This window comes from Oncorhynchus gorbuscha, linkage group LG15 (assembly GCF_021184085.1).
Source record: "Oncorhynchus gorbuscha isolate QuinsamMale2020 ecotype Even-year linkage group LG15, OgorEven_v1.0, whole genome shotgun sequence".
In the NCBI taxonomy this organism is placed as follows: Eukaryota; Metazoa; Chordata; class Actinopteri; order Salmoniformes; family Salmonidae; genus Oncorhynchus; species Oncorhynchus gorbuscha.
This window is the reverse complement of record NC_060187.1, coordinates 78,680,933-78,704,501: the sequence shown is the minus strand read 5'-3', so window position 1 is coordinate 78,704,501 and position 23,569 is coordinate 78,680,933. Positions and strand designations below refer to the sequence as shown.

The 23,569-nt window shown below is 45.3% G+C and overlaps 2 protein-coding genes across 7 annotated transcripts in view; both read right to left on the bottom strand.

Moving 5' to 3' along the window:
* Nucleotides 1–48: 48 nt before the first annotated feature.
* LOC123996913 (ubiquitin-like protein ATG12) lies at nucleotides 49–4,052 on the bottom strand. The gene is made up of 4 exons (XM_046300746.1): nucleotides 3,904–4,052; nucleotides 2,608–2,744; nucleotides 1,449–1,511; nucleotides 49–257 (listed from the first exon to the last, which is right to left on the bottom strand). Exons 1-4 carry the CDS (start codon nucleotides 4,007–4,009, stop codon nucleotides 198–200), a joined length of 366 nt encoding a protein of 121 aa, XP_046156702.1. The 5' UTR covers nucleotides 4,010–4,052; the 3' UTR covers nucleotides 49–197.
* Nucleotides 4,053–11,220: 7,168 nt separating this feature from the next.
* The window catches only part of LOC123998134 (epsin-1-like), a 33,372-nt gene continuing 21,023 nt past the window's right edge, over nucleotides 11,221–23,569 (bottom strand). For 5 of the 6 annotated variants that reach the window (XM_046303081.1, XM_046303078.1, XM_046303079.1 and 2 more), the window contains 11 exons: nucleotides 22,274–22,376; nucleotides 21,104–21,262; nucleotides 19,703–19,831; nucleotides 19,235–19,355; nucleotides 18,829–18,989; nucleotides 18,496–18,567; nucleotides 17,047–17,130; nucleotides 14,559–14,853; nucleotides 13,863–14,021; nucleotides 13,404–13,637; nucleotides 11,221–13,302 (listed from right to left, as the gene is read on the bottom strand). In XM_046303081.1, the coding sequence (XP_046159037.1) occupies nucleotides 12,845–13,302; nucleotides 13,404–13,637; nucleotides 13,863–14,021; nucleotides 14,559–14,853; nucleotides 17,047–17,130; nucleotides 18,496–18,567; nucleotides 18,829–18,989; nucleotides 19,235–19,355; nucleotides 19,703–19,831; nucleotides 21,104–21,262; nucleotides 22,274–22,342 (1,941 nt within the window). In that variant the 5' untranslated portion in view covers nucleotides 22,343–22,376 and the 3' untranslated portion in view covers nucleotides 11,221–12,844. The remainder of the gene's footprint in view (nucleotides 13,303–13,403; nucleotides 13,638–13,862; nucleotides 14,022–14,558; nucleotides 14,854–17,046; nucleotides 17,131–18,495; nucleotides 18,568–18,828; nucleotides 18,990–19,234; nucleotides 19,356–19,702; nucleotides 19,832–21,103; nucleotides 21,263–22,273; nucleotides 22,377–23,569) is intronic. The other variant, XM_046303083.1, reaches the window with a different exon arrangement.

Here is a 23,569-nt window from a genome sequence, read left to right as displayed (position 1 = left end):
CTATTAATGTCTATAATTGTCTGGAGACAACACAGGGGACAGAGTGGGTTTACTTTATATAGTCACAATTTATTTACATTGGGTTATGTACAGCAAAACAAACAAGAAATTAGCAATGACAACATTGGTTTAGGCAAGGAAGGAGTATAAACAATATTGTGTGTGTATGCGTTTGAACTGAAAAGGGCTAAAAACTGTTAACCCCAGGCTTGAGATTTACAGTAATGTAGAACAAGCTTCCCATCGCTGCCAAAACACTGAAAAACACAGAGGGTAAGAGTTACTATTTTAGAAGAATAGGAAAGGGAGCACAAAACATCAGCTGAAGTATTTAGCGGGCATTTAATAGGGACGGTCAAGGCCATGGGTCAAGATGGGGTCAAGTGGACACTAATAACCTGACCCTTAGACCAGGAGAACTGTGCCTGATAAACCTTTAGCCTTTACCCAAGTGTTAACAGGTCTGAAGAGAATTAGATAGTAAGTCATATGTGATGCTGGCTCCATTATGCAGGCTTGCAATGAGCATAGTGTCACGCCTTGGTCATTGTATTTTGTGTTTTTGTTATATGTTTGGGTAGGCCAGGGTGTGACATGGGTTTATATGTTGTTTTTCGTATTGGGGTTTGTAGTATTTGGGATCGCGGCTGATTAGGGGTGTTGTTAGGCTTGGCTGCCTGAGGTGATTCTCAATCAGAGTCAGGTGCTTATCGTTGTCTCTGATTGGGAACCGTATTTAGGGAGCCATAGTTTCGCTTTGTAATTCGTGGGTGATTGTACCTGTCTCTGTGTTGTAGTCACCAGATAGGCTGTAATTAGTTTCACGGTCCGTTCTGTTGTTTTTGTATTTAGTATTCAGTTATTTCATGTACCGCGATTCATTTCATTAAAGTCAGGAGTAACCAACACGCTGCATTTCGGTCCGACTCTCTTTCTTCAACAGACGAACGCCGTTACACATAGTGGAGCTTCTGCCAAACATCTATACAGTTTCTTCTGATCTGTAAACACTGAAGGGGTAAGCCTTGGGCTAGAGGATATTTTGCAACCAAATTCTCAGAATCACCTCACATCTTTTCTCACAGTCATGTGCATGCTATTACAGACACCTTAATGCATACTTTTAAATGTTATTATGATCTAAACATAAAACAAAAACATTTTCCTTGTTACTAGCCTCTCAATGGCTAATACATAGCATCAGCAATCCAGGGTTTATATACATCCTTGGTGAATAATCCAGGCCTGTATTGACATAACACATACAGTAGTGTACTGGCCCCAGGGAACAGTAGTCACTGTGAAGATATGAACAGCTCCATCTCACAGGGAACTGCTCACTTAGACCTCCCTCCGGTGGTCAACTAACTTACCACAGGACAAATAGATAACAGAAAAACTGCATTTCCTAATGCCTCCAGAAATGATTTCAAATGAAAGGTACTCACTTCAAACAGGACTCCTACTTCCTGATCAGGCGAGGGAGAGAATGACTGGTTGACGTAAATGAACTGTGTGGAGAGAGAGATTTAAAAAAATGGTTTATCTATTTCACTTGCCAATAAAGCCAATTGTGTGTGTGTGTGAGTGTGAGAGAGAGAGAGTGAGAGATGAGAGCAATGGGTGTTTAGAATCATTGAACAAGCTGACGCACTATAGTCCCAGAGCAAAGGCCACAGTGGGTGCATATCAAGAGGCCAGGATGCTTTCTCCAGTTCATACCATCTGTCACAGACAGAAGGGGTAGTCCAGACATGTCACAGGGGCTATAAAGCTGAAGCATCCGTAAAGAACGGTCAAACAGGGAAATGGTTCCAATCGTTTTTCCACAAGTCATTTCTCATCGGGGATTTTTAGAAACACTTAAATGAAGGGCTGCATTTAATGTAGGCATGACGCTTTAATAACCATGTCAATATCTCTCAGACAAGGGTACTTTTATCAATATATTCACCTCTATTTTTCCTCAGATTCTAATATGCTAATTAGCATCAGACTAGGCACTCTGCAAGACTACAAATCCCTGCACGCTTCTGCACGGCATCTCTAGCTGGCACCTTTGCTAACAGGTACATTTTAAAAAATGTTGCCAATTTATTAATTACAACATTTAGCTAGCATTAGATGGTTAAGAATCTCTGGATTAACTTTTGTCTCAATTCAGGATTTGTAGTTCTTTATAATAGCCACATTAGCAGATGATTGGCATTTCATTTGTTGGGGGGTAAATACAGGCGAATATATTGATAAAAGTCACCTTGTCCGAGAGAAGTTTACAAGGTTATCAAAACGTCACAACAGTTTTTATTTTAAGAGTTTCTAAACTCCCCTATGGGAATAATGAATGGTGGAAAAACAATTGGAACCATTTCCCTGTTTGACCGCTAGGTTTTATGGGTATAATGACTCATACTGTGATACTCTATAGGATCGTGCTAGGCTTTATTTGCTCCCACTGTAAAACGACACAGATGAACCATCTTAGGTTAGTTCTAAATATCTTTGCCTCCTTGGTGCATATACCAGAGGTATCACCTGTCCACTTCCTCTAGCTGAAGGGAAGGAGGCAAGAGACAACTATTGAGAAGCACACACACAATAACTCACCAGCTGTTCATTGGCCTCCATCTTCAGGAATCGAGAGATGAATTGAGAGAGTGATTGCACTGTCCTCCCTTTCTCTACCGACCATTTCTTTGTCTTCATGATGGGGGTGTCTCCTACTGCCTTCAACAACACATCAACTTGGGAGAGGAGGATGAAGGGAGAATGAGAGAGAGACAGAATACATGTATATTTTGTATAGCATAACAATAGACTGCTAGATTAAAGTTAATGCCCTGATCTGTGTTATCAAATCAAATTTTATTGGTCACATACACATGGTTAGCAGATGTTATTGCGAGTGTAGCGAAATGCTTGTGCGTCTAATTGACAGTGCAGCAATACCTAACATGTAATCTAACAATTCCACAAGAATGACCTAATAGACTCTAAGTAAAGGAATGGAGTAAGAATATCTAATATAATATAAACATATGGGGCGGCAGGGTAGCCTAGTGGTTAGAGCATTGGACTTGTAATCGGAAGGTTGCAAGTTCAAACACCCGAGCTGACAAGGTACAAATCTGTTGTTCTGCACTGTTCCTAGTCATTGAAAATAAGAATTTGTTCTTAACTGACTTGCCTGGTTAAATAAAGATACAAAAATATAAATACATGGATGGGCAATGACAGAGCGGCATAGATGGTATACAATATATACATTTGAGATGAGTGATGTAAATATTATTAAAGTAATCGATGTATTGTGGTCCTTCTGTAGCTCAGTTGGCGCTTGTAACGCCAGGGTAGTGGGTTCGATTCCCGGGACCACCCATACGTAGAATGTATGCACACATAAGTCACGTAAGTCGCTTTGGATAAAAGCGTCTGCTAAATGGCTTATATTATTATATATTATTATTAGCTACATAACCTAAACTATCATAGGTTTCCAGCTATGTTATAGTCAGCTGGAAAAATATTGGACTGTGAAATCATTATAGCCATGATCACCTTAGCGTCTGAACATTGATTTTGGCATGTTCAATGTTTGATGCAGTAAGAAATCAAAATAATGTCTCAGCCCTAAAAAACAAAAACATTTTGTATAATGTGTTCAATTATGAGGTAAACATAGTTTGAAATGCAAGCTAAACGTGAACCATTCAGCCAGCGCCCGCCCTACTTAAAATGTATGAACAACCCTGACCATCGATTTGCTGTTTACAAAATTGTTTCAATTATATTGACTGAGACAACGGTCAATCGACCTCTTCCGGGTCACGTTTGCTTGTAAACAGAAAGCACGATATCTTACTGTAAATGTAACTGTGAGTCAAACAGTCGCTCATAATTTACTTTTTTTCTTCTCGTCTGCCGTCCCCGAGTCTTCTGTAGGCTGTTGTGGGGTTGAAGGCTCATCTTTTTGCGTTTCTGTAGGAGACTCTGCGTTGTCAGACATCATCAGCAGTCCTTATCATGAGTGTGTGCACTAGATTCTGACGCGCACTCGTTATGGGGAAAACGCTGCATGCTATTGGCCGAAACCAATGTCAATGCGTCTCATTCGATTGGTGTATTTTATGTTGGGGCGTTTTAGTGTAATTTGTGAACAGTGGTCGTAGTAGAAAGTTGATCTCGTGGTTTTTCCATCTATTCATGAATTATTGAGGTGTGCTGTGCATGCAATTATCACTGTCTTTGTTTAGCCAATATATTTTACAGCTTGATCTAGCAATCAATGTCTTATTATATGACAGTCTCGGTATTTTATATCATATGCTGAATGTTGGCTGTGTACTGTATGTGTAACCTCATTTACTCTGTCATAAATCTAAAATGTTCCTAGATTTTGCTAATAAGGAGGGGGTGTCAACTCTCAGGTAGCTGTAGAAAGTTGGACCTTCAAGTTCAACCATTCCACATGTCAACAGTACGTTTAATCCTTTTGCCTTTTCTTTGCCAATTTAATGCTTATTTACTCTATTTTAATAGGCATTCCTGGACATTCATTCCTTTAAAATTGACATTCATTGAAAACATTACAGTGACATCAAAATCTGCAATATCTAACGTAACGTAAACTCGTACATCGCCTTGGTCCGTACAATTGCCCTTATTTTAGCGCCCCAAAACATAATACTTCCAGATCAACTGTAATGTCAATACCATTGTAAAGCACAATTTCTCCCCATTCCAACAGAATCAATTATATGACATAAACGCTGCCCGTTTCTGCATAATTCAAACAGGCAATGAGCCCGTCGGGTCTTTTTAAAAATGGCGGGTGGGGATGCGAAACTAATGCGTGATAGTGAAAAGGAGAGATGTTGTGTGGCACCCAGGCAGCCCATGTTCTGGGCATCCCCCCCATAGTGACAGAGTGACAGAGCCCTAAAGGCCTGGGTCCCACGGTGCCTGAGCTGGGGGCTGGGGACCTGACAGCCCACGCCAAGACCAAGTTCACCATGATGATAGAGCCAGTGGAGAAGGAGCTCAAAACACTGGGAGATCCCAAGATAGCCATCCTCTGTGGGATAGAGACACAGGCCTGCATCGCGGTGAGACCACAGGGTCAGATATGACTGGAATTGGTCCCTAAGCTCAGATCTGTGATCAGTTTTCCCTACCCTACCTGAATCTGGAGCCTTGTTCAGACTGACCCTTGGGAACAAGTTCATAATTAATTGAGTTTACTGTAAATAGAGCTTATCTATCTGTTCTTCTCCCACTAATTAGTGCACAACCTTTGACCTGCTGGAGAAGGGTATGGAGGTCCATATCGTGGCTAATGCCGTCGCGTCCAGAAGATACTACTGTGTTCCCTACTATTTCTCTTCAATATGACAATACTGTTTTTCTTCAATGACATAATATGATGCTCACATTTTCACTGGTTAAACATTTCTGGTGCTGAGATATTCTTTTCCCTTCTCTATTTCCATCTCCAGTCAGACAGACCGGTTGTTTGCCCTGTCCCGGTTGAGGCAGAGTGGAGCCTTCCTGACCACCACAGAGGCCATCCTACTACAGCTAGTGCAAGATGCCAAACACCCCAACTTTAGAGAGGTACTGTACCATGTGACCTCCACCTTTCAGAATACACACACTGCCTATTGTCTTATCTGTTAGTGTTGTGATTACACTCAGCCTGTTACATGGTAATTACATAGGTTATTACACAAGTCGTTACTCTTGTATAAGCCTATGTATTGTAAATAGTGTCCAGCAGTGGATGAATCTGGAATGTTCATGTGATGGTGTTTCCTTCCATAGATCCAGAAGCTGTTGGTCCAGCCGTCCCCTGACACAGCCTTGCTGGCCTTCTTCAGCTCTATAGAGAAGACAAGCTCCTTCTTGTTGTCTGTGAAATCATCTGAAACACTGTGTGAACACAAGTACGGAAATAAACCCATGCTGCTGTTTTCCATGACTGCCGAATGTTGATCATCTTTGAAATGGGGGGGAAATGGAGAAGGGAGCGTATATAGGAGCCATTTGATGACATCATATTACTGTTGTGAGTTTTGCTTTGCTCTGTGTATGCTGGTAGGCTTACATCTTTCCTACTCCAAATCACATTTTATTTGTCACTTGCTTGGTAAATAACTGGTATAGACTAATAGTGAAATGTTTTCTTAAGGGCCCTTCCCAACAATGCAGAGAGATGTTTTTTTTTTAAATAGTAGAACAATAATAACGAAAGGTAATGATACATAATGAGAAATTATAACTTGGCTATATACACAGGGTACCGGTACTGAATCCATGGTGCATCGGTACTGCTTGCTGTACGGTAGCAGAGAGAACAGTCTGACTTGGGGGGCTGGAGTCTTTGACCATATTTAGGGCTTTCCTCTGACACTTCCACTCCACCTTCTACAGTCCACAGGGGAGAGATGAGACATTATTATTATATTATTATTATTATTATTATGAGACAGAGGGCTAGGTAAAAGTTCATAAATGATCCTATAGACACTGAAATAAGGTCACTTTTGTATTTTCACTCTTAACACCCCTCAGAATGAAGGTGTGGTAATCTAATCCTAGAACTGTGGCAACTTCCTCAAGCAGACGAGGGGTGTAGACAACCCTTCCGAGGAGGAGGAACAGAATCTGTGATGTCACAGAGGGGGAGGAGTGGATGACCTCATTCAGGGGCAGACTGAAAGGGAGGGGAAGTAAGAGAGGGAGAGAAAATGGAAGCAGTCTGCTATACATTTTTTTTCTCCACACACAAACTTTCAAAAAGAGAAAAGACGATAAGAGCTGATGACGATCAACCGATTGGGAATGAGAGCGAGAGATAAAGAAATAGGGAGAAATAACACTAACCTGACACTGAGTCTACTGCACAACTGATGAGAACATCAAATATTACGTATTTGAGGCCTTGAGGCCTTCATTGACCAAGGAGAGAGAGGTAAGTCAATCACTCTTACTCCTAACTAAACAGAAAACTATGAACAAACACTTGAAGTCAGTCTCTATAGTGAGTGTTATAGTTCAATTGAAACACAACATGTGAAATGTAAACAACACCATCTAAAACTGCAGTGATGACGACAGTATTGCATTACTGTGGTGAGTCTTACTGTAATGTTGTTCTATAGAACTGTTCTTATACATGTTATATTCTACAGCAGGTGGGCACTTCTGGTCCTGGAGGGTTGCAGTGTGTGCAGGCTTTTATTCCAACCCTCAGAGGCCTGACAGAGAGAGAGAGAGCATGTCTTCTAACTTGGACTCCAGTCTAACCAGCATAGACTGGCTCCCCCAGCTGGGAATCAGCTCACTGCGATCAGGAAGAGAGAGAGGAGGAGAAGAGGGGGAGAGAAAGAAAGAGAGAGGGAGGGAGAGAAGTGATCTTTCTCCAACCATCCCTGTCCCCTTTCCTTCCTCTGGATCCAAAGCCAAGCCCCCTCACAGCTATGCCACCCTCATCGCCATGGCGATAGGTGCCGCCCCCGGCAGGAAGTTGAGTTTGAATGACATCTACATGTGGATCAGTGACATGTTCCCCTACTACAGCAGATCTGCCAGGGGATGGAAGGTGCAGTAATCAGAAATACTCCAAACTCTCCATGTGCAAACTGTCCAAAGTCCATTATCCAAAATGATTGTGTTACTGCAATACATGTTCATGCTTATTTTGCCTCCCAGAACTCCATCCGCCATAACCTGTCCCTCAATAAATGCTTCCGGAAGGTTCCTCGACCCCAAAGTGACCCTGGGAAGGTGAGTTATTCTAAAAACATTCAAACAGGACCAGTGAATGTTTCAAACGGCCACAATGTTGCCACGTGAAGACATTAGGGGCCAGTGCACTCAGTGATCCACTGTTTTCTGTGAAATACGATGCATAGGCTAGAAATAGATAAAAGTATGATATTTCAAAATATACTGAATATATTAGTTTCATACTTTTTGGTACTTTTGAAGTAATACTTATAAATTGTGAGAACCCTCCACCTCTTGTGTTTCCAGGGTTCCTATTGGATGATGGACGGCCCCTCCGAGCCCAATCCGCTGAAAGGAACCAAGCGTCCGTATCCAGCTGAAGAGGAGGAGGGGTCCATCCAGGTCCCCAATGTCTCAGTGATGCAGGCAGAGAAACAGCATTCACCTCAGACAGACCATTATAGGTCTTTAGCATCTCCACAGACAGACCATTATAGCCCTTTAGCATCTCCACAGACAGACCATTATAGGTCTTTAGCATCTCCACAGACAGACCATTATAGGTCTTTAGCATCTCCACAGACAGACCATTATAGGTCTTTAGCATCTCCACAGACAGACCATTATAGGTCTTTAGAATCGCCACAGGAACCCAGTCAACAACTATCCCCCCCACCATGCAAGGTAGAGTAAGTTCAGTCCCAGCAAATGTATCCAGTAGATTGATCATGGGTTTTATAACCAAATAATAAGCTGTTGTTGTCTATCACCTTGGTTCCACAGCAACGGCCACCCTATATGCAGTCCCCTGTCTCCTCTCTCCCTGTCCCCCATGATACTGTCTCCCCATCTACTGCCTCTGCTACTCTCCCCTCTATTTCTATCCCTCACTCTCTCCCCTCTCTTTCTGTCCCTCACTCTCTCCCCTCTCTTTCTGTCCCTCACTCTCTTCCCTCTCTTTCTGTTCCTCATTCTCTCCCCTCTCTTTCTATCCCTCATTCTCTCTCCTCTCTTTCTGTCCCTCACTCTCTCTCCTCTCTTTCTGTCCCTCACTCTGTCCCCTCTCTTTCTATCCCTCATTCTCTCTCCTCTCTTTCTGTCCCTCACTCTCTCACCTCTCTTTCTGTTCCTCATTCTCTCCCCTCTCTTTCTGTCCCTCACTCTCTCACCTCTCTTTCTGTTCCTCATTCTCTCCCCTCTCTTTCTGTCCCTCACTCTACTGTCCCCTCTTCTGTCTCCCCTCAAAGTCTCCCTCCTTCTGTTCCCTCTCTTTCTGTCCCATCTCTTTCTGTTGCCCCCACCTACGCCTCGTCACACTCCTGTGATCCCCTTCTCCGTTTCTCCTTCTCTGATCTGAACCTGCCAGACCTCTACACCTCCTTCCAGTCCCTCTGCAGAAGCGTCAGGGAGAGAGTGTCCTCGCAATGTACGTTCTCTCTCACTTTCTAAATGAGTGTTTTTTATACATATCTGTCTATGCTGTCAGAAAATCTGGGTATGTTTAACTCTCTCTCTCTCTCCCTGTAGCGGACGTGGGTCCATTATTTGTGTTGACCAATGACAGTACCCCACTGCACACCCCAACCCTCCCCCCTTTCTCCCCTCACCCTGTACCCTCTGTAGTGCCCGGGCCTCCTCCTGAGGCAGACAGACTGTCTCACAGCAGTGGTGATTATAACAACTCAACACCTGAACACCTTAGTACTTCAAAAACCTATTCAACTGTGCCTGTAGGTTTGTCACTGCACTGTGTGAATATGATACGGTAACTAACTCTTTGACAACCTATACCACCTCTCTCTCTGTTTGTCTCTGTAGTGGTGCCAGCAGACTGGTTCAGTACTACAGACACTCTGAAGGAGAGCTTTAGGGTCGCCAGCAGTCTGGACTGGGCCAACATTGACCTCACTAGCCACCCAGGTCCCTTAACAAACTACATGATTATTAAAGATCAATGCTACCCATTGTTTCTACATTGACAAAAATAGTTATCACATTGACAATATTCCTCTTTCTCCCCACTATTTGTTTTTTCCCCTCCTCCAGACCTCCTGGAGAGCATGCGCCAGGCCGAGCTCTGTGATTGGGCGCTGGAGCCGACACTCTTCACTTCGCTCTGTGATTCATTGAACCGTTTCTTCACTCAGAAGGGCCTAATTGGCTCGTCCTCTGGTAACAACTCCCCATTGGCCCACGGTGCCCTTCAATCTCTGCTCCTCCCACCCCTTACTCACAACACCCCCACCCTGGCCAGCCTGACCCACCCCTCTCCCCTGGCCTACCCCCCCTCTGGTCCCCCCTTCCAGCAGTGGGCAGCCTCCCAGGAGGCCCCTCCACCCCCAAACTCAGGTTGTACAGAGGCCCCACCTGACCCAAACTGAAGCCCTTCAGGCCAATGGTGAGACCTCAGCCACTTTTCTAAACTATTGACAGTATTTTAGCTCTACATCTTCCAGTACGCAGTAGTGGTGTTTTGGCAAGCATTTCATTAAAAAGCCTTTTTTTTTTACAAAAAAGTTATATTTTCTACCAGTGTAAAGCTTTGCTTCACTCAATGGTACATGTTGGGATTATTTAGTCAAATATACTATCACTCTGATGTTATCAAATGGCTTCCTCTCCTTGCCCTCATTACCACTAATGTAACAGGGACAGAGCTGGGTTGAGTTGGTAAGGTAGAAAGTCCACCCCAGTCACATCACATAGTGAAGGAGATGAGGAAACAGGAAGTGTTAATAGGGAAGTGGACATTAAACTGCTTTGAAAGGGACTTGAGTTGCTCTCCTTGTAATAGTTTGAGGTCTGTGCAGTAGTTTCCTAATCAACAAAGGAGGCTTATATTGTCTTCTCTCCACTCTCTCACACAGCTGGGATCCAACTTCAACCTAAACCCCGTCCCCCTATGAAACATCTCCATAACAACAGCGAGGAGATCCAAGATGACTTTGACTGGGACTCTCTGATCGCCTGAGAGTGAATTCTGTTTGCCCCACGATTCCATTCAGGGAGTCTACTGGATCAGTGTTGCCTGCCGGCACAGATCTAGGATCAGCTTACCCTCCCCCAAAACAAACCTGGACCACTGGGAGGAAACATGCAAAACTGAATATAGATCAGTATCTAGGGGAAACGTCCTCCTACTCCGAGTGGCCTCCCATACGAAACACTACACCCTATATTCAGCTGCCTCACCACACACGCTACTCTTGCCAGTGAGGATGGTCATTCATACTGCATTCAGTCATAATGTATTGCTATAGTGAAATGGTTGAAAGGTTTTTGGTTCCTACTTATTTTCTGCAATTGTATCCCTATCTGGAAGTCTTCACAGAAGCTTCTGGACATGTATATATCCTCCAACTGACAGAGAAGACTTCATATGTTAATAACATACTATAAAATGAAACCTTGTCCCAGTTCTTCCATCCAACAGCATTAGAACATCAAACACACACAGTACACCAGACAGACAGATTTAACGTAAGGAACATACCCTTTGTGGATTAGTTTTATTTCTTCATTTAATATTTTTTTTCATTTTACTTTTCAAATGTGAATGTTCAGTTAACACCACACAAAATGTGACCTTTCCCAATAAAAGAGATATTTTATTTGATATAAAATAACAATCAATTCATCAAACTAAATGAAAAGCAACAACATGTCATCAAGTCCCCTGTTGTTTAAGTTCGTTCATTGAATAGTCTCTTTAAAAGAAGCATCTGCAGCTCTTCCCCCGTAGGAACGAGGGTCAGAAAGGACAGGGTCCCCCGTAGGAACGAGGGTCAGAAAGGACAGGGTCCCCCGTAGGAACGAGGGTCAGAAAGGACAGGGTCCCCCGTAGGAACGAGGGTCAGAAAGGACAGGGTCCCCCGTAGGAACGAGGGTCAGAAAGGACAGGGTCCCCCGTAGGAACGAGGGTCAGAAAGGACAGGGTCCCCCGTAGGAACGAGGGTCAGAAAGGACAGGGTCCCCCGTAGGAACGAGGGTCAGAAAGGACAGGGTCCCCCGTAGGAACGAGGGTCAGAAAGGAGAGGGTCCAGTCATGTTGAGACACCTGGAGACGAGACATTCTGTATGAAAGAGTGAGAAAGACTAATGTTTCTGATTAATACAAAACATTTGTGAAATAAAATTGGCAGAAAAATGTGATCCTTATAATACCTCATTTAAAATCCCAACATTACATAGCATTAATACAAGTGACAATTTTTAAAAACAAAAATAGATTTGTATCTTGCTGAAATAAGCAAGGACGCAGGATGAATGGAGACAGACACATTCTCACACACACACTCTTCCACACAACACATTTACAAAACACATTCCATCTCTCCTCAACCAATTCAATAGTTGCCTTCTTGATTTCCATGACAATCAGTAACAAATAAGCATTTGATTTTATGGCATAATTGCATCATTTTTCCCCACTTGTTTATTCATTCCCAGGAGCGGAAAAAATTATCAATAAATTATATTAAACATTAAATAAAAAATAGAACAGCTATTGAATGATTTGACTATATTGTGGCTGAAATGTTAATGCCAGTTTTTTCAGACCAAATCTTGTTCAGGAGTTTTTAAAATAAAATCCTCCTCTCATGTCAGTGTTCATCCTATCTTTCTCTTCTACAGACAAAGAGGAAGAGGCAGGTACAGGAATTTGTTTATGTTTCAGTTTGTTAGTGGCCATGTCCCCTCTCTCTCCCCATCCCTGTCAGTGCAATAATACAATATTATATCAGTGTGACATAACTGATGAAGCCTAACTCTCAAACAGCCACCTTTATTTCAGAAAGGACTGAATGAAACCAAAACGCATTAAAACGAAATAAAAAATAAATAAACGTCTATTTCCCCTCCCGCAACATCCCACTGAAATGAACCAAAATATTTGTTGTTGTTGAAATTCATGTAAATGCTTCTGAAAGAAAATAACAATTTCAGATGTTCTTTTTTCTTCTTTAAATAGAGATGTACACACGTTTCTTTTTGGAAACATAAATTGTTTGTGTTGAAGGAGGATCACTCTGGGGGGAGGGGCAGTAGATAAGCCAGGGGGTGGGACAGGGCCTGGATTGGGTGTTGAAGAGGAAGGGGGAGTGCCAAAACATCCTCAAAGAAGAAAGGGATTGGTGCTGGCGCCCGTCACTCCGGCCCCTCCCACTGCTCCCCCAGCTCCCATCACTCCAGCTGCCCCCATAGGCCCCCCAAAATTCAGCTGTGGGGGCAGGGCCCCTCCGGGCCCCATGAAGTGAGAGGACCCAGGAGGACCCATGGGCGAGAGCCCGCCGTAGGGGGACATTCCCATAGGGCTCTGCATCATGCCCATCCCCAGGCCTGGTGCTCCAATACCCATTGGCCCCAAGCCCATGCCAGGGTATGCCATGGGGTTGGGTGGTACAGGGCTGGTGCGGAGGCTGCTGAGGCCCAGTGTGGAGGGCTGTGGGGAGATGGAGGACATGGGGGCGGCCGCGCCAAACGGGTTGGAGGTGGGGGGTGGCGTCGGGGAAACCCCCCTGCTGGAGATTGTGCTGCCCGGGGTGACTGCCATGCCAGGGGCTGAAGACGAGGCTGGAGAGGAGAGAATACTTCAATCAATGTACTTTCATTTATTACAAACACAAAGTGCTTAAAAATGTGTGTATTTATGTGCTTATGTGTGTTATCAGTACCTGTAGTCTGGAGGAAGGGGTTGTGTGTTGAGGAGGAGAGTGATGGAGGAGGAGGTTGTTTAGGTTTGGGTTTAGAAGACACCAGTGAGTCCAGGTCCACCAGAGATGCGTTGGGCCCCAGGAACGACTCAGGGGTCTTACGGACAGGAAGTGAAGAGCACAGAGATGTGAGGTCAAAGGGCACCGGAGAACCCGCACTGTCGCCAGTTAACTGACCTCGCAGTTCTGGGTGTCCTACAGAGAGGAAGGGAGGGAGGGAAGGAGAGAGCGAGAGTGAAGGTGAACATGGAGTACTGTATTTATAGTGACTAACCAGATTAGACACCACAGCAATATACCAGTATTACTGAGGGAGGATGGAATGCAAGACAACTGTGTTTGTGGGTGAATGGGGGGGGTGCTCCATGAGCATCTCATCCACATGTCCTTGCCATTATGTGTCAGTGTGTGTGGATGTACCTGTGCCATTAGTGTGTTTGGCGGAGTCGCTCCATGGGTCAGAGGTGATGATGGGGTCAACCCCGTCCCCAGCCCAGGGGTCTATTGGCCCCCCAAAAGAGGAGGTGGTGGAGAGGGGCACAGAGGGACCCCAGGGGTCGACACTGGGGGGGGTCACAGCTATGGGGGAGGGAGACAGGCAGGGGTTTGGCTCACATACAACACCAGGGTTGGGGTCAATACCATTTCAAGTCAGTCAATTCAAAAGATGAATTGGAATTCCCATCTAAGATTTCAGAAGTGCCATTTATTTTCAATTAGGATTGTTCATCTCTTGAACTGAACAGGAACCCAACACCATACAATAGTTTGGGAACAAGGAGCTGGGCTGGATCCCAAGTCCAATATGGCTTCCTTTCCCAACTTTCTCTCATTCATCTGTACTGCTATGGAAGAGCTGGACACAGACAATCTTTTCACTTGAAAGGAGGTAAGAACAGACAGAGATATTTTATTGAAACCAGAGATACCCCTGACTGAGATATGAAGGGTCACATCCCAAATGATCTAAACATGCTGGCCATTTGAAGAGTATTGGGAAAATAGACCAAATGTATTGATGTCCAGTGTGTGGAGGTAGGGGTGTGGGACAAGGAGACAGAATGAGGGTAACAGGTGTAGACGGGGCCAGGGGAGTAAAGGTCAGAGGTCACTAACCTGAGGGTCCCCAGGGGTCAACAGAGTTGACTCTTGAGGAGGCTGTCTCTCCCCAGGGGTCTGGCAGGGGGGCTATCGTTGGGGGGGCCGTCCCTCCACTAGCCCATGGGTCTACGCTGGGGGGTGAGGCGGGCGATGAGGCACCCCAAGGGTCTGCAGGGGCCAGGCCCCAGGGGCCAGAGGCAGAGGGGGCTGTGAGGGGGACTGTGGGAGGGGGTGAGGGGCCGGCAGAGCCTCCAGAGGCACCAGCAGGAGCCCCCCAGGGGTCCACAGCACTCAACTCCATTAACGCACTCTGGGAGAGGATAATACACAGGTTATAACAACACACTGATGTTGAACAGACACCAAGAGTCAATGAGCTCAAGGATAGAGTAGTCTGTCTCTCATACACACACACCGATGTTGAACAGATACCAACAGTCAATGAGCTCAAGGATAGAGTAGTCTGTCTCTCATACACACACACCGATGTTGAACAGATACCAACAGTCAATGAGCTCAAGGATAGAGTAGTCTGTCTCTCACACACAGATGTTGAACAGACACCACACACACACCGATGTTGAACAGACATCAAGAGTCAATGAGCTCAAGACTAGAGTAGTCCGTCTCTCATACACACACACCCACACACACACTGATGTTGAACAGACACCAAGAGTCAATGAGCTCAAGGATAGAGTAGTCTGTCTCTCACACACACACACTGATGTTGAACAGACACCACACACACACCGATGTTGAACAGACACCAAGAGTCAATGAGCTCAAGGCCTAGTGTAGTCTGTCTCTCACACACACACACCCACACCCACACATACACACACACCCACACACACTGATGTTGAACAGACACCAAGAGTCAATGAGCTCAAGGATAGAGTAGTCTGTCTCTCATACACACACACCCACACACACTGATGTTGAACAGACATCAAGAGTCAATGAGCTCAAGACTAGAGTAGTCCGTCTCTCATACACACACACCCACACCAATGTTGAACAGACACCAAGAGTCAATGAGCTCAAGGCTAGAGTAGTCCGTCTCTCATACACACACACCCACACCGATGTTGAACAGACATCAAGAGTCAATGAGCTCAAGACTAGAGTAGTCCGTCTCTCATACACACACTGATGTTGAACAGACACCAAGAGTCAATGAGCTCAAGACTAGAGTAGTCCCTCTCTCATACACACACACCCACACCGATGTTGAACAGACATCAAGAGTCAATGAGCTCAAGGCTAGAGTAGTCCGTCTCTCATACACACACTGATGTTGAACAGACACCAAGAGTCAATGAGCTCAAGGCTAGAGTAGTCCGTCTCTCATACACACACTGATGTTGAACAGACACCAAGAGTCAATGAGCTCAAGGCTAGAGTAGTCTGTCTCTCATACACACACTGATGTTGAACAGACATCAAGAGTCAATGAGCTCAAGGCTAGAGTAGTCCGTCTCTCATACACACACTGATGTTGAACAGACATCAAGAGTCAATGAGCTCAAGGCTAGAGTAGTCCGTCTCTCATACACACACTGATGTTGAACAGACACCAAGAGTCAATGAGCTCAAGGCTAGAGTAGTCTGTCTCTCATACACACACTGATGTTGAACAGACACCAAGAGTCAATGAGCTCAAGGCTAGAGTAGTCTGTCTCTCATACACACACTGATGTTGAACAGACACCAAGAGTCAATGAGCTCAAGGCTAGAGTAGTCTGTCTCTCATACACACACTGATGTTGAACAGACACCAAGAGTCAATGAGCTCAAGGCTAGAGTAGTCCGTCTCTCATACACACACTGATGTTGAACAGACACCAAGAGTCAATGAGCTCAAGGCTAGAGTAGTCTGTCTCACACACACACACACACACACACACACACACACACACACACACACACACACACACACACACACACACACACACACACACACACACACACACACACACACACACACACACACACACACACTGAAAATCACAGAGCAGTCAGTTAACATACACACTAAACAAATGTTGACACAGGCAACACACAGTTTCCTTGATAAAAGCAGGATGAAAGAAGCGATAGATCAACTAGTACCGGGACGGGAGAGAGCGAGGGGTGTTTCTTGTTTCTCAACCTGTGGTCTGGGGACCAGCACCGGTCTGTTGATTTTGCTGACCAGTCAGTCAGATAATTGGCAAACTCAGTTCTTAAGCACAACTTTTAATTTTAAAAAAGGCACCTCTAGAAAATATCATAGCTTTCAGTCAGTTACCTGATAGGGTTCAGAAACCCTTCTGGTTTCGGTCTACACTACCTTCGCTTTCAGTTCTCTCCAACACAGAATGCACAGGTGAGAGACACAACTACAGCAGGTAACACCAGGAGAGAGAAAGAGGAACTGAGTGGTATTGTCTAAAGAGTGTGTGTAGCCCCCATCCCTCCCTCCCCTATGGCTGGCGTACACACACGTCACCAAACACACCTCCTCTGGCTTGGCCTTCTCCATCCTGCTCTCCTCGATGGCCATCTGCAGTCTCAGGTCGTCCCCCCTGCGCAGCCTCTCCTCCTGCCAATCACATACAGCTGTGATGTCATCACCTGCGACAAGCGCTCGGGCAGGCCAGCTCATAGGCACAGATCTAGGATCAGCTTACTACCTCCAAATTGTAGCCAAAGCCATTTGGGGAGAAAATGCTAAACTGACATTAGATCAGTGTCTAGGGAGCAACTTAATTTCACTCCCCCAGGAAGCACTATCTGACCGTGATGCAAAGCTCCAGGAGAGATGCTGCCTTTAGTGGCTGCTCTCAGATCAGCTCTCCTCAACCCACCTTAGGGAGATGGAAAACATTCTCCCTTCCTTGAGGAAATCAAAAACTGATTCTAGACCAGCCGCTATGGGCAGTATCCTCTTTCACCTTCTGAAGAAGCTGGTCAGGGTCCCAGCCATACTGGACGTGGACTGTCTGCCAGGGATCTCTATTCAACCACTGCCTGTATCCAGAAGTGTTCATGGGGAGACAAAACAACAGTCCTCTTCTTGTGCTTCTGCAAGGAAGTTGACATTCTAGAACGAAGTCGGGGTGCTAGAATATGACGTCGGGGTCCTAGAATATGACGTCGGGGTGCTAGAATATGACGTCGGGGTGCTAGAATATGACGTCGGGGTCCTAGAATATGACGTCGGGGTCCTAGAATATGACGTCGGGGTCCTAGAATATGACGTCGGGGTCCTAGAATATGACGTCGGGGTCCTAGAATATGACGTCGGGGTCCTAGAATATGACGTCGGGGTCCTAGAATATGACGTCGGGGTGCTAGAATATGACGTCGGGGTGCTAGAATATGACGTCGGGGTGCTAGAATTACACTGAGGTTGTATCTATACTTTGTGAGACAAAAGAACAAAGTGGGTAAAAAACAAGCTGTAGGTTTAACGATGCTTAGGGAGTGTTGTTTTGCCTCAGCCTCTAAACTTCTGAATACCGGTGTTGATTGAATACTGCCCTCCAACTTGCAGAGTGCGGGCACTGGAAGATGCCTTTAATTGAGTGTGTTTAAGTATGTCATTGTGTGTGTAGTTTGAAGCATGCGTTCAGAACAGAGTCATTTGCAATGGAAGGAAAAAAGGGAGTAATCACTCATTCAGAAAGGGTTCAATTGAGTCATTCAAATGAAGAAGTCTTTGCCATGCATCATTTTACACTGATTAAATCAAAGGGGAGTTATTTTTAAAACTACTTGTTTCCTTCTTATATTATTAACCCATTGACGTGTATGTTTGGAATTAATGAAACAGATAATTCCTATGAATATCATTCATTTTGATTGGGATTAAGACTTGATGGAGTGACTGCCGGCTGGGTAGACAGATTGACAGAGATAGGTAGATGATGATCGGTCGGTCAGGTGGTGACCTTTGCCCCCTGACCTGTTCTTGTACTTCCTTGCTGAGTGTGAGTGCATAGCGGAGCTCTGCGTCCTCCAGAGGGGCCACAGTAGTCTGGGGGTCAGGGGTCAGAGGGTAAAGGTGAGTGAATGGAAACACACATTGTCCTGGGTTAACCTTGCTATGCCCGGATACTTCTGTTATGGACTGTAGTTAAGTGTTACCATATATATGTGTTCTATGTATAGTGGTTGTAGGGTGTACAGTGCATATATCCTATACAAATCAACCCCTTGGACCTCAGGTTAACAGTGTGGTTGGCCAGCGGGGGCTCTGCCTACCCTCCACCAGCTCCAGGCTGGCTGTACTGTATACCTGTTCCGCCTCCTCCTTGCTCATGGCCAGGGCCAGCTGCAGCTGCAGGTCCTCCTCACCGGAGCTCTGTGGCCACGCTTGCTCTGGGTCCGCCCCTCCAGAGTGAGAGCCCTGAGACAGCGCTCCACCCCCCAGACCTGGAGCTGAGGGGGCCGAAGAGGCTGGGGGACAGGATGAGGGGAACGGAGACGAAAGAAAATGGTATTGCGTGCGCATCATGGCATAGTTAGAGCTGGGCAGGAACAAAAGCCTGCAAACACCAAATGCATCTCTCCAGGATCAGGGCAGCTCTGCATCACAGCAGACAACTTAAAACTACATTTCTGTTTATGGTTTGCTTTCCTCCTCAATCTGTATCAGATCCCCTGGTGGCTGGTGCAGGCTGGGTAATGTAGTTGTCTCTCACCACTGGTGGTCTGTGCCATCTTCTCTTTGGTCTTGAGGGCATGGATCCTCTCCTCTCGTAGTCTCTCCTCGTCCTTCAGCAGTGTTACCAGCTGTTTGGCCTTCTCCCGCACATTCACCCCCTGACACACATGCAGGTGAATGCACATGAGTACATACAACTCAGTGCATAACCTTCCTAACTACACAGCTGTGTCACTGAATTGTTGATAAATGTCAGTTATTTGCCCGCAAACTAAGTGCTACATTCCTGTTTCAGTCGTTCCATTTCCATCAGTGTTTCCCTGTGACCTGCTATATTGCCATTACCAGCCCATAAACATGTTACTGTTGGCTTTTCACTCTGTGTTTGATTAAGAGGTCACAGTAAAACATTGTAAAGTCCTTGAATGAGAGGCGAGTAGTGATCCCGTACCAGTGTGTGTTTGGGAATGTGTGTACAGTGTGTGTGCGTGCGAGCGCGTCGTACCTGGTCCTTGCCGTCTCTGTCGATGAACTGGAAGTCCTTGAGAGTCTGGACAGCGTAGATGTTCTCTCTGCACTGCTGAGCCACGCGCTCTGAACCAGTCTTTATGAGGTACTCCATGAGAGTCATAGCCTGGAGAACACACAGTACAGTAGAAACCACAGAGATATTCAATTACTGGAGATGCTATGTCATAAACCCTCAAAGTTCCAGAACGGGACGAGAATAGCAGCCATAGATGTGGTAAAGATGTCAATCGAACTCGACCAAAACAATGGAATTGCCAAGGAAGAGTACAGGAAAGGGCAGTGAAGGAATATCCCGAATCTCCTCATTTCCCCACAGCAGAATTAGCCTACATTTAGGCTATTGTTTATGTGCATTTCACACTATGTTGAGGTACAAATCAGAGTATAAAGCTTGTATGGACACTAACCCCCATACAGGTTCATGTCATTATCACCAAGCAACTGCATTACAGTTAAAAACTACTTTGATTACCACCACCGATTGCTGTATGCTACACTCATACATACATACATACATATATATATATATATATGTAAGTTTGGGTGTCCCTTAGAAATGTCCTTGTTTTTTAAAAGAAAAACTACTTTTTTGTTCATTAAAATAACATCAAATTGATCAGAAATAGTGTATACATTGTTAATTTCAAACATTCATGGAATCATTAATTCCACTGAAACTGACAGGCTAGCTAACAGGCATAATGTGCACAAAATCTTATCCCTGGCTGACCTAGTCACTGGCCAAAATGGAAGATATTTTATACTGTCATATGAAGCCTGAGGTCACAGATAGAACAATGAGACAGATATTTCACCGGATGTATAAATGTGAAGCATCCGTTTGGCGTTTCTACTCACTACCAAATATGGTAGTGAAAGGAAGCCCAGTGGGCGGCAGTGGGAGAAGATGGAACAAGATGGATTTGTCGATATTCTGCAAATTCTCTCAATAGAGTTCTCTTCCCAAAACTAAAATATGTTACGAACAGAGTGGACTAAACTTTGCCAAAGTATTTTTAAAAATGGTGGTTTAGAAACAGTGCAAAAGCAAATTGAGTTATTGCAAATATGCAAATGAATGCTAGAACGCGACAATAGGATCTTGCTAGATCGTGCTTGGTTCTGCCCACTATGACTCATCTGATCCCATTTGAAAACAACGGACTGTGGTCTATCTTGGTTTAGTTATGTCCATTCTAGTATTCTAATTCCTATTTCTATGTGTACAAATACAACAGTGAGAGTGAGTGTGTGAACAGACAACAGACAAACCAGACAGACAGACTACGTCACCTGTTGTTATGGTCAATATTGAACAGACATTCACACAACTTTCCTTTTCACTTCCTCTCGCTCACCACCCACACATGCAAACCTTGTAGACGTGTCTCCAGTTCTTGCCGTGGTCGTTGAGTCGTTTCCACACCATGCTCATGATCTCAGAGAAGGCCACTACGTTGTAGGTCAGGTCTGCTATCTCTGACATCAGAGAGCTGCTGGGGCCCCATGGGTCATTGGACGTCGCTTCCCGCACCTGGAGACAAGGGGAGGCCAGGGACAGAGGAGACAAGGGGCGTGGGGGGGAACGAGAGAGACGAGGGGGTAGAGACACACGGGACAGAGGGGGGAGAGACACACGGGACAGAGGGGGAGAGACACACGGGACAGAGGGGGTAGAGACACACGGGACAGAGGGGGGAGAGACACACGGGACAGAGGGGGGAGAGAGACACATCAGGATTCTTTCTTTAACTAGACAAGTCAGTTAAGAACAAAATATTATTTACAATGACGGCCTAGGAACAGTGGAACGCCTTGTTCATGGGCAGAACGACATATGTTTACCTTGTCAGCTCAGGGATTAGATCGAGAAACCTTTCGGTTACTGGCCCATGGCTCTAACCACTAGGCTACCTGACGCCCCAAAAGCAGTCAACATTGAACAATCTAAGGTGTGATTTATTGATCAATGAATTGATTAATCAACTGGTAGTTTATATCAAGACAACAGACTATTAATTCCCTTGGCAAGCTCAAGCCAACAAAATATATTACGATACAAAGCTCCTGACTAAACATGTAAAAACAGACAAAACAATTATGCAAAGTACTTTAATCAAATGAACCCCCTGATAAGTCCACAGCCGTGATCGTAGGTCACCTTAACTGATCATCTCTTCTACTCTCTGGGGTGTGGAGATGAAGTGATGATAAACAGGCTGGACAGAATCATCATGATGAATGGATAACATGATTACATGAACCCAGATAGCGAGAGGTGGAGATACAGGGAGTACACAGTGGAATGTATTCTTTGGCAAGTAGTTAATAGTCAATAGTTAAGAGGAGTTAAGACAGAAGGGAGGAGAGGAAGAAAGAGTTGGAGAGGGAGGAAGCAGAGGCGGGAAAGACTGAGGTGAGATGGCCTTCAACGAAGTGGTGAGGATAGGAGGAAGAGGACAATGGGTAACAGAAGAATAAAAAAATAGAGGTGTGGGTGGAAAAGTGGTCGGAGAGGAAGAGAGAAAAGAAAGGACGAGCGAACCTTGATCTCGGCCTCTGAGAAGTTGTGGACAATGTTCTTTACTTGTCGCCGTAGCGATGAGGTCGACATGGCAACCGTCTGGCTGTCGGGTTCCACAGAAAATCTGCCCCACACATAGAAAGAGAGGGGTTGTAAAACAGTTAATACAACACAAAACAAATAGCAGCCAGGGCAAAGTGTACAGTGAGTTAATACAGAGAGAGGAGAGGAGCCAAACTCCAAACATCAAGAGAGAGAGAGAGGCATCGAGAGAGAGACATCAAGAGAGAGAGGCATCGAGAGAGACATCAAGAGAGAGAGGCATCGAGAGAGATCGAGAGAGACATCAAGAGAGACATCGAGAGAGAGAGGCATCGAGAGAGAGAGAGAGAGAGAGAGAGACAGACATCGAGAGAGAGAGAGACAGACAGACATCGAGAGAGAGAGACACAGACATCGAGAGAGAGAGAGACAGACATCGAGAGAGAGAGAGACAGACATCGAGAGAGAGAGAGAGAGACACAGACATCGAGAGAGAGAGAGAGAGAGAGACACAGACATCGAGAGAGAGAGAGAGAGAGAGAGAGAGAGACATCGAGAGAGAGAGAGAGAGAGAGAGAGACACAGACATCGAGAGAGAGAGAGACACAGACATCGAGAGACACAGACACAGACATCGAGAGAGAGAGAGACACAGACACAGACATCGAGAGAGGGAGAGAGAGACACAGACATCGAGAGAGGGAGAGAGAGACACAGACATCGAGAGAGAGAGAGAGACACACAGACATCGAGAGAGAGAGAGAGACACACAGACATCGAGAGAGAGAGAGAGAGAGAGAGAGAGAGAGAGAGAGAGAGAGAGACACAGACATCGAGAGAGAGAGAGAGAGAGACAGACAGACATCGAGAGAGAGAGAGAGAGAGACAGACATCGAGAGAGAGAGAGAGACACAGACATCGAGAGAGAGAGAGACACAGACATCGAGAGAGAGAGAGACACAGACATCGAGAGAGAGAGAGACACAGACATCGAGAGAGAGAGAGAGACACAGACATCGAGAGAGAGAGAGAGACAGACAGACATCGAGAGAGAGAGAGACACAGACATCGAGAGAGAGAGAGACACAGACATCGAGAGAGAGAGAGAGAGAGACACAGACATCGAGAGAGAGAGAGAGAGAGAGAGACAGACATCGAGAGAGAGAGAGAGAGACACAGACATCGAGAGAGAGAGAGAGAGAGACACAGACATCGAGAGAGAGAGAGAGAGACACAGACATCGAGAGAGAGAGAGAGAGACACAGACATCGAGAG

What these genes read in the sequence shown, in the direction of transcription:
- LOC123996913 (XM_046300746.1), bottom strand. Translation starts at nt 4,009, where the DNA reads ATGATGTCTGACAACGCAGAGTCTCCTACAGAAACGCAAAAAGATGAG. An exon ending in GGCAGACGAGAAGAAAAAAA is followed by an intron (nt 2,745 to 3,903) that starts GTAAATTATGAG and finishes TCCTCTCCCAAG; the next exon opens with TTGATGTGTTGTTGAAGGCA. An exon ending in AAGTAGGAGTCCTGTTTGAA is followed by an intron (nt 258 to 1,448) that starts GTGAGTACCTTT and finishes TGTGTTTTTCAG; the next exon opens with TGTTTTGGCAGCGATGGGAA.